At 40.9% G+C, this 10,413-nt stretch overlaps 1 protein-coding gene across 3 annotated transcripts; it reads left to right on the top strand.

The window, feature by feature from the left end:
* Positions 1-932: 932 nt before the first annotated feature.
* Positions 933-10,341, top strand: kat2b (K(lysine) acetyltransferase 2B). 3 transcript variants are annotated; one of them, XM_020606964.1, is made up of 18 exons: positions 933-1,349; positions 2,197-2,323; positions 2,468-2,613; positions 2,710-2,796; positions 3,007-3,188; positions 3,278-3,469; positions 3,903-4,006; positions 4,281-4,406; positions 4,890-5,023; positions 5,564-5,772; positions 5,854-5,980; positions 6,085-6,195; positions 6,444-6,587; positions 6,678-6,801; positions 7,369-7,399; positions 7,810-7,873; positions 7,958-8,042; positions 8,372-10,341. In XM_020606964.1, the coding sequence occupies exons 1-18, from the start codon at positions 1,149-1,151 to the stop codon at positions 8,563-8,565; spliced, it is 2,388 nt and encodes a 795-aa protein (XP_020462620.1). In that variant the 5' UTR covers positions 933-1,148; the 3' UTR covers positions 8,566-10,341. The 3 variants fall into 3 exon arrangements, with proteins under 3 accessions (XP_020462620.1, XP_020462621.1, XP_020462622.1); XM_020606965.1 differs by having other exon boundaries at positions 6,678-6,792; positions 8,372-10,340; XM_020606966.1 differs by lacking the exon at positions 933-1,349 and adding an exon at positions 1,374-1,923.
* Positions 10,342-10,413: the final 72 nt, after the last annotated feature.

Genomic DNA, 10,413 nt, shown 5'->3' with positions numbered 1-10,413 from the left:
AGATTTGTCTAGATAATCATTAAAAAACTGTACAGTTAGCAGAAAAACAGCTACAATCTGGGTTTGGAGTTTTGTTGCTGTTCCTTTTTCACACAAATGGTTAAATTATAATCAGTGGTGGTCTTTATAAATGTATGTAGTGTTATTAACAAAAAAATGTATTGGCATTTATTTTGTCTGTCTTGTACCGTTTTCTCAAAAGAAAAAAAATACAAGAATTTTGGTTTATACTTTTTAACATTATCTCTTTCTTGCATTTGACTTTTTTCTTCTTTTTTTTTTTTAAACCGGTATCAAGCTATGATGTCTTGTCCAGTACTCCTCCCTCTAAATTCAGGAGGCTGGTTGTAAAAGCTTCAGAGGACAACGGACACTGTCTGCCCCTCCGTAATGTCTCAGCAACATTGTAATGGTATTGTAGGGACAGTGTGATTCATGAATAAATGAATTAACACTTTTTTTTGCTGTGAGCACATAATTGCAGCTGAAATCAATTAAATGCAAGTATTTTACATTACTGTTATGTAATGACCAAATAATGAAATAAATTTGATCATTTATTATTGTAAGCAGGTTGTGCCTGTGTATGTGTGCGCTGAGTTGGTGACATTTCTCAATACAGAAAGTGTTTGGTTTTCTGTGGGCCACTCCTGCTCATCATGATGACATTGATAAGTTTTATATTTTCTTGGCTTTTAACCTGGCAAATTTTCTGTTTAAATTTGATGATATGTCTGCCCTCCTTTAGTTTTCTCAACCAATTATTCCCTTATAAATAAATATGTTGAATTTTTAAAATGTAGCATCAGTTTTAATAGTCTGTAACTTATTGGTCTTTGGTATTGATTCCAATAATTCCTCTGTGTTGGAAGAAACTGCGCTCGGATACGCCTCCGCACTGGAAGCAACCCTTTTCCATTCCATTTGACCTTGAAGTTGTGCTACAGATGGTTGCAATTTGTGACCTCCCTGAATAGTAGTGGAATTGGCTTATCCCCTTTGGGTCCCCTAGCGGAGGAAAATGGGTTTACAGTGAGAAATTGAAAATAAGGATGAGCGCCATGTCTGATCCTCCGCTTGAGGAATAGCGCTGACAGCAGAGCGAACATTTCACGGGCCTGGGGTCCCGTCAGGGTTCGGTGCGTATCATGGCCGACAGTGCTGGGATTCAGCAAGGTTCCCCGGCAATCGGGGCTGCGGGCTTGGTTCCGGCCGCTCCTGGAGCCGGGGGTACGGAGGGTTCTGGCGCCGCTGGAGGATCCGCACGTATCGCTGTGAAGAAGGCGCAACTCCGCTGCTCTCCTCGGCCGAAGAAACTGGAAAAACTCGGCGTGTATTCATCATGCAAAGTACGCAATATTTGCAGATAGCTGGCTTCTTGAACACAGTGGTTTGAAGGTTTATGCTTGAACAAGCATATTTCCTGGGCAAGGTTGCAATAGTTTTCAAAATGCAAACGCAGCAAAGGAAGCCATTGCCGCACTTCATTTTTTATTTTGCATGCACGTTATTGGAAAAGAGTTATTTTTAACGTACTGTAGGACGTTAAGCCAAGATCTTCCAGCTGCAAACTGTCCACCTTGGTTTTACACTGTCACTATCTTTCAAGGTGGGGGGTTGGTGAACGTAAACATTGGCTTGGCGCTGATGCATCCCAAAGTGTGTGTTCGTGCGCGGTCTTATGCTTTCCACAAGAAATTTCACAGTGTCCCCACCACGTCTATCTGCGTACACTGGTAAATAGAGAGGACTGATGTGGTTTGTGCTGTGTCTGATCCTCGGAGAGGGACGGGGTCTTTGTTTTGACAGAGTGACAGCTGCTGGAGGGGCGGAGGATGTTGTTGCTTCAAGGCGCATGCTCAATGCAGCGCCGCCAGCTTATGGTGACCGGCCTCCTCACCCCTCCTCCTCATACTGTAGAGGGTTAGTCATAACAAATCTCTATAAACCAGAGTTTTGAAATGTATGCATGCTCCTATAATCCAGTTATAAAACTGTGATAGTCTACTTTTTAAAAATTCTTTAATACCAGTAGTGTACTGTTTACTTTTAGGCACTGATGTGGTCAGTGAGTCATAACACTAACTTTGCCTGTCAGTAATGAATACTCCTAACCAGCTTTACTAATGGAAAACTTTTAAATATTTATGATTGTTGTTGTTTTTTGCTTGTCCCGCTTTTAAATTGCTTTCCCAGGCTGAGGGAGCCTGTAAGTGTAATGGCTGGAAGAGTCAGAACCCTCCTCCTACACCCCCTCGAACTGACCAGCAGTCCAACACAGTCAACCTGCAGGAGCCCTGCCGCAGCTGCTCCCACACTTTGGGTATGTCAGAATGTCTAGGAAAGATAATACAGAAGAAAATATTGCTATGATATGTAGAGGTAGAGGCATTTGAAGCTCTGCCTATGGATGAGTAAATTACAATACGGCATTACAGTAATAACAAATTGCTTCTCTTTCTCCCAGGTGATCATGTGACACATCTAGAAAATGTTTCAGAAGAGGAAATGAACAGACTTTTAGGTATTGTCTTGGATGTGGAGTATCTCTACACGTGTGTTCACAAAGAGGAGGACGCCGACACTAAACAGGTCTACTTTTCCCTCTTCAAAGTAAGCCTCTGCTTTTACATTCAAAATATACAAACACGGGATGTTCTGACCTGCATGGTGCACAAGTAAACATACACGATCCGTTTGTTCTTTTAGCTACTGAGGAAATCCATCCTACAGATGGGTAAACCTATGTTAGAAGCACAGGAGAGTCCTCCATTTGAAAAACCCAGCATTGAGCAGGTAATTACAACCATCCATCGATACTGCTGATCCTGTAGAGGATCACCAGGTGACAACGCTAACCACTGCACCACCATGCTGTCTGATATTTCCACATACATTAAAAGAAAAAAGCCATGCAAACCAACACATCCGCAAACCACAATGAAATAATGCTTTGGTGTGTCCACATTTTTAATTATTTTCTCTGTCTCTGTGTTTCCCCAACAGGGAGTGAACAATTTCGTCCAGTATAAATTCAGCCACCTGCCATCAAAGGAACGTCAAACAATCATGGAGCTCGCTAAGATGTTTCTCAACCAGATCAATTACTGGCAGCTGGAGACGCCCTCCCAGAGACGCCAGAGGGTGCCCAATGATGATGCAGCAGGATACAAAGCCAACTATACCAGGTAGCAGCATGAACAGATATCCTGTTAACATGCATTACACCACTTTACAAGTTGTTTAAACTGTTATTTCTATGATGTGCTCATTATAGATGGCTTTGCTACTGCAATGTGCCCCAGTTCTGTGACAGTCTTCCCCGGTACGAGACTACTCAGATCTTTGGCCGGACACTGTTGCGTTCGGTGTTCACTGTGATGAGGAAACAACTGCTGGAGCAGGCCAGACAAGAAAAGGACAAGCTACCGCCTGAAAAACGCACACTCATTCTCACACACTTTCCCAAGTAAGAAAGCCAAATATACATAAACTCTGTGATTGTGGATAGAGAATTATACCACAAGCTGATAAAGTATTTTAGACTAACATTGTAATTAGCCGCACACCACACACAGTGGCACTTGCAGCCATGAATGACAGCAGCACACACACTGACTTCACCTGCTGTCATGCCTGTAACATCACTGGGACGTTATTTTTTTATATTTCATGGCTCAAAAGCTGCATTTGTTTATTATTTTGTGGGCAAAATTGTGCATGTCAGATCGGTGATTTATCAAGGACCGGCTGGAGCGAACCTCCTAAGCTCAGTGCTTGTAACTGTGTGGAAAGTTGGTATGGGAGGCTGCTGATGAGAGAGTAACTGCATGTGCATACTTGACAACCTTTGTTTTGTTTAGTTTAGTAAAGTTGCGGCTGTCATGTTTTCTTTGACTTAGATTCTTGTCAATGCTGGAGGAGGAGGTGTACAGCCACAGTTCTCCGATCTGGAGCCAAGATTTCTTGGCAGTAGCGTCAGGAGGGCAGGTTCCCATCCACACAGGTAACACACGCCCTTCAAGACACACCCTTCAATGAGACTCCTTTGAACCCTTCCGTAGACAGTGTAATACAGGTTACAAAAAACTATGATAGCCCTGCGATGGATTGGCGACCTGTCCAGGGTGTACCCCGCCTTCGCCCGATTGCCGGCCGGGATTGGCTCCGGCCCCCCCCGTGACCCCGCTCAGGGAACAAACGGTAGAAAATGAATGAAAAAAAAAAACAAACTATGATGTAGTTCATGTAGTATTATTGTCCTGTCTGTCACTGTGCAGTTATCAGTGCAGCCCCTGTGGCCAGACCATTGTACCACAGCACTAGTCCGGTGTCAGCGGACCCATCCACCTGTGGCAGTGTCAGTCCCGCAAGGAAAATAGCTTCTGTGCTCGAGCCAAATTCAGGTATTACTGTCCAACATTTAATTACTCATAAGGTTACAAGGATGCCATGTCATTACATAACATCTGACAGTAAACAACACCAGGATAAAGTTTGCTTGTGGTATATTCACATGATCCTCAGAAGCAAGCAAAGATTCATTGTGTCCAACTGACTGTGTTAAAACAAAAATTCTTTTGCTTCAAAGAAATCTTGTTTTGATATGGAATCTCCAAAAGTGCAACTATCACATTTCCTCACAAATTGAGTATTGGCCTTAAAGCTGTATTGAGGTAAAACACACCCAAGAGCTGCTCCAAACACACTGAAAGTAAGTCAGGTTTTCATGCAAAGGTAACAACTGGAAATGAAGGTGACTTACGGTATAGTATAATGCTCCATGACTGCTTGTTTGGATTTAAAAACACTGCTCAGCTGGTGAGAAGGTGTAAAAGAGACATGTCACAATGAAGACTACCTTCCCCTCTGTCCATTAAATCTCATAGTTGGAGAGAAGCGTAAACCCTCAGATCCCCTTCCCCATGAGGAAAACAAGAGACCCAGGGTGGTGGGTGACATCCCCATGGACCTCATCAATGAAGTCATGGCAACGATCACAGACCCTGCTGCCATTCCTGAGGTAACCCAGAAAGGGTAGAAAGCATCAAAGAAATAATATAATTGTTGTCCCACTGACATACAGGTAGCTTTCAGTGATAAAGAAATCACATTCACTTAACATCTGGTTGATATTATTTTCAAAACCAGTAGACTTTGTGCTTCCTTTTAAAATGTCATTAGTATGCTTGTATTGTTTTTCTGCAGGGGTTTCCCTCAAATTGAGCTTAAAGAGAAAGCAGTGTTTTTTTAATTTAGTAAAGAACTAATTTATTAAAGGAAAGAATGAAGAAAACAGTTAATTTATGAATTTACACTCACTGTCTGCATGTTTTATACCAGAATACTGCATTTGACAGTCTGATCTGTTGACGTCACTGCCTTTTAAATACCGGTACTCTGACAGTCAAGATAATGTAGATCAACACTCTAAAAAGCTGCTTTTTGCAAGGGTGCTGACAGTGGCGCCTGAAAAAATATAAGGTGGGGAGGCCATGCATTTATGGATGAGGTGCCATTGGGTACTGGTGAAACATGGTTTTATACCTTCCTTCCTGTGCAGACCAGTCTGCTGTCAGCCCACTCTGCACGTGATGAAGCTGCTCGTCTAGAGGAGCGCAGGGGGGTGATTGAATTCCACGTCATTGGTAACTCCCTAAACCATAAGCCCAATAAGAGGATCCTGATGTGGCTCGTTGGTCTTCAGAACGTGTTCTCCCACCAGCTTCCCCGCATGCCAAAGGAGTACATCACACGGCTGGTATTTGATCCGTGAGTGTAACAATACTTTAAAATCACGTATCATGTTTAGAGATGAGAGGCGTATTCTTGACTATTCTCCTTTTTTAACAGGAAGCATAAAACGCTGTCACTGATCAAAGACGGTCGTGTCATTGGAGGGATCTGCTTCCGGATGTTTCCATCACAGGGTTTTACAGAGATCGTCTTCTGTGCTGTCACCTCCAACGAACAAGTCAAGGTGGGTGCGCTTCCTGCTCCTCAACTTGGTGTGTCATCAAAAGTTCATTCTCTGGCTGGTCAGTTTTTACAGTACCTTTACCTATGTTGGTTGTGTCATGGTAGGGATATGGGACCCATTTGATGAACCACCTGAAGGAATATCACATTAAGCATGAAATCCTGAACTTTCTCACTTACGCTGATGAGTACGCCATTGGCTACTTCAAGAAACAGGTAAAATGCATTTAAGGAAATTGTGCATGTTTATAGCACTTTGGTTGCCTTTAAAATGCTGCATTCTGCCCTTTTACGTTACTGATGTGCATTTATATCACATCAAACTTTAGAAATAAGTACAATTGCAGCCACTTGGCAGCATTTGCGCAGGTCTTTTCTTTTTTACATGGTCCTGAAAATCTTATAAATGGTTACATGGGCCTTTTTGTACTGAAAGAAAACCGATGTCTCCACTTCCTTCTCAGGGTTTCTCAAAGGACATCAAAGTTCCCAAGGCCAAGTATGTGGGCTACATCAAGGACTATGAGGGAGCCACCCTCATGGGCTGCGAACTCAACCCCAGCATCCCCTACACCGAGTTCTCTGTTATCATCAAGAAGCAAAAAGAGGTGTGTGAGTGTTTGATTTGAAAATGAAAACTTGCGAGTTTAAATGTTCCCTGCACTCACTATCCTTTCATTCTCATCTGTCTTTCTCAGATCATCAAGAAGTTGATTGAGAGGAAGCAGGCTCAGATCAGAAAGGTCTATCCAGGACTTTCCTGTTTTAAGGAAGGAGTTCGGCAGATTCCCATTGAAAGCATTCCAGGCATACGTATGTTATGTACGCGGCTGAATTCACAGCAGTGTACTACAGTATTTAACATTTTTCCCACAATCTTATTACAGCCTGGTTTCCAAAAAAGTTGGGATGTTGTGTAAAATGCAAATAAAAACTGAATAGCATATTTTGCTAATTTAAGAGAAAACGGTAGAAAGACAACATATCACACATTGAAAGTGAGATTTTTCATTGTTTTTTGAAAAATATATACTAATTTTAAATTTGATGCCAGCAACACCTCTTCTTTGAACAACAGTATGAGCATTTATGAACCGAGGAGACCAGTTGCTTCAGTTTAGAAAGCATGGTATTATATTTTCCCACTCTTGCTTGATTCTAGAATTTTAGCTGTTCAACAGTTCAAGGCCCCTTTTGTTGTATTTTTCACTTTATAATCTTCCAAATATTTTCAGTAGGTGACAGGTCTGGACTGCAGGCAGGCCAGTTTAGCACCTGGACTCTTATTACGGATCTATGCTGCTGCTATACATACAGAATGTCGTTTAAAGAAGTTTTCAAAACATTGTATTATATTTGGGACTGAACTTGATTTCATTATATTTACAGGTGAAACTGGCTGGAAACCTGTAGGTAAAGGGTAAGTGATCCTACAGTCAGACATTTGAATTTAGCACAGTGCCTTTGTATTGCTTCGCCAAATGACTTGGCTAATGTTTTCCTCATGTTGGCAAGAAGCAAGATTTCTAATTTGAAAAGTTGAGACAGGAATGCAATTAGATCAGGTCAGCAATGGTACAACCATGACTAGAGACCAAAACTCGGACCTTGTCTGCACTTTCTCATTAAATCAGTAGAATAATTTGCAGATAAAATGAAAGGACCCAAAAGTGTCTCTTATTAATAACATTATACACACTGAATCCTGGACATATCAGACAGGCTAACAGCACTTCAAATATTTCAATCCTGTTGTCTTTACTATAACTCCACTGATTGATCTACTACAGTGATCATGTGTTTTTGTATCCTGTATTTATTGTATGTCAGGAAGGAACTGAAGGACCCAGATCAGTTGTACAGCACTCTGAAGACCATCCTCCAACATGTGAAGGTGAGGGACACACATGTACACATGCAGCCTACCTTTAACACACACACATACCTTTTCTAAACAAGATGGATCTTTATGTCTCAGAGTCATCAGAACGCCTGGCCTTTCATGGAGCCTGTGAAGAAAACAGAGGCACCTGGGTACTACCAAGTCATTCGCTTCCCCATGGGTATGTATTTACATGTCCCCCTAGAAGAAAGTGCTGTAGTCCATCCCAGGCATGCCCTACTCTGTATTTCTTAGTCTGGTCAAAAAGCATCTGTATGTCTGTATATCAGTGCAGATCATCTGGAATAAAAACCTGCCCACAACATCACATTTACCATATTCTGGTGGCTTCACTTTTAACTGATGTACAATTCATATCAAAACAAGGATGTTTGTCTTTTGTGGGTTTAGTAGTAAGTACTCTTATGTACTTGTGAAAACATGGAGAGTTTCTCATTATTTTTAGTTTTTTGAATTAACATTCACAAATTCATATATTTTTCCTCACAGACCTCAAGACAATGAGTGAGCGTCTGAAGAGCAGGTACTATACAACCCGCAAGTTGTTCATGGCTGACATGCAGCGCATCTTCACCAACTGTCGTGAATACAACCCCCCAGAAAGCGAGTACTACAAGTGTGCCAACTTACTGGAGAAATTCTTCTACACCAAGATCAAAGAAGCAGGCCTTATCGAGAAGTAGATAAGAGGAAGGAGACATTTCTTTTTACCATTACAAAGGACGAGACGGTCCTCAGAAAGACAGCTTTATGCGTGCATGGACGAGTCAAGAAGAGGACCACTAATTCTGGAGCAGTTAGGTTTCAGAAGTATATCTTGATGTAAAAGGTGCACACCGGTTTCAAATCAGCACTCTTTTAATGGCCCTGACCTGAAGCAGTAGCTTAGACCGATAAGTACACTGAAGGATAGGCGACAAGGAAAGGCCTCATTGAAGAGCTGCAAGATTTTTGCTGAAATGAAACAAAGTTTTCATATTCCATCATGTACTCCAAAGTCCCATGGAAAGAAGGAACAGTGAAAAGTTTTAATAGTAATACATATTAAACAGGGCAGACGGCTTCTGTTATTTTTGTTAGACGCTGAAAGGCAACGCCGAACGACAGCTGACTGGAGTTTCACCATGGTCTGTCTCCATTTCTCCTTTCATGCTGTCAACCACTGCCTTTTGCAGTGTCTGCCTCCTCTCAGCTGACTCAGGTAGCGAAGTCACAAGCAGTAACTACATCTGCTGTGTATTAAGTCGAGTGTTACCTGTGAGAGTAGTTGTTCTTGTCTATACAGCTTTGTTCCTGTGAGCGCGTTCGTTGTTAATGAGGTCAAAGTTTGTCTGTGATGAGTTCGTTGTGCCAAATGAGGAATACAGTACATTTGTACAGATTTCACAGCACTTAAAACACCTGTATATTTTAAATGTTTATATAACATATATTTTCTGTTTCAGAACTAAAAAAAACTTTTTTAAAAGCCTCCGAGGGCAGTTTGACTATCAAAATGCACTTTTATTTTTCCAAGCATTAGTAAACATAAATGAGTCTTTTCTTCAGAATTTGTTTTAAAAAAAGCTATCACTGTTGACTGAGGACTAATTTATCTATCTAGAGTTTATTCTTATTTATGTGCTGTAATTTAAAAAAAAAAAAAAGATGCTTAAGACAAGGTCTTAATTTATTCTTTCTTATTTTTGTCCAGCAGATGGAGATTGCTAACTTTATACTTTGGAGATAAATGACAAGATTGTGCAATACTATGTAGTTTTGCTGTTTTGTAAAAAGGTGTTTGTACTTTTCAAACTTTAGGGGAAAAATACATTTTGTAATATGTCTGGAAAAATTATTTCATGCTCTTTGTACAATTGGTTTTAATGACATAGTATTAGCCTATTTTATAGACTGAATAAAACAGAAGTGAGGCTCATTTAGTGTCTGTAGTTTTTCTACTGAAAGACATGAAAGAATTTCTCAAGTAAGAGTTTTACGGTTGGCCACATGACCAGACACCTTTTAGATCTAATACAGAACGCAGTTTCACCACAAGAATAATAAATAATGGTACATTGTTGTGCGTGTTTTTATTTGCATCGGTCATTTGCAAAAGATTTTTAATTCATCAGCTAATCAATTCGGACTTGACTTCCTGGATCCAAACTAAGTTCCATCTGAACTGTGATGCGTTGAGATGTTCGCTGGTCAGAATAAACCAAGTCCATCACTTCCATGTTTCAACCCTGGTGGTGTCGCTGTGTGATTGGCTGGCTTCAGATCTACGCAACAGGAAATGTGGTAAAAATGGGGTCTGACCCTCTCCTAATAATTAATAATCATATGAATACATTGTGTGTAATATATACGTACTTGCACAGACAATTTGTGAAATCATTCAAGAATATCCCCGTGACCCCGTTCAGGGACTGAGCGGTAGAAAATGAATGAATTCAAGAATATTAAAACTTAGGTCATTATTTTGAAATGATATTTCATCATTCTTAGAGTTTTTAGGGGTTATTTTTATTGTGATTATGGACATTATT

This window comes from Monopterus albus, unplaced genomic scaffold, assembly GCF_001952655.1.
Source record: "Monopterus albus unplaced genomic scaffold, M_albus_1.0 scaffold82.1, whole genome shotgun sequence".
Classification (NCBI taxonomy): domain Eukaryota; kingdom Metazoa; phylum Chordata; class Actinopteri; order Synbranchiformes; family Synbranchidae; genus Monopterus; species Monopterus albus.
This window is presented reverse-complemented; position numbering and strand designations above follow the sequence as displayed.

What these genes read in the sequence shown, in the direction of transcription:
- kat2b (XM_020606964.1), top strand. Translation starts at nt 1,149, where the DNA reads ATGGCCGACAGTGCTGGGATTCAGCAAGGTTCCCCGGCAATCGGGGCT. An exon ending in TCTACTTTTCCCTCTTCAAA is followed by an intron (nt 2,614 to 2,709) that starts GTAAGCCTCTGC and finishes TTGTTCTTTTAG; the next exon opens with CTACTGAGGAAATCCATCCT. An exon ending in TCATCAAGAAGCAAAAAGAG is followed by an intron (nt 6,588 to 6,677) that starts GTGTGTGAGTGT and finishes TGTCTTTCTCAG; the next exon opens with ATCATCAAGAAGTTGATTGA.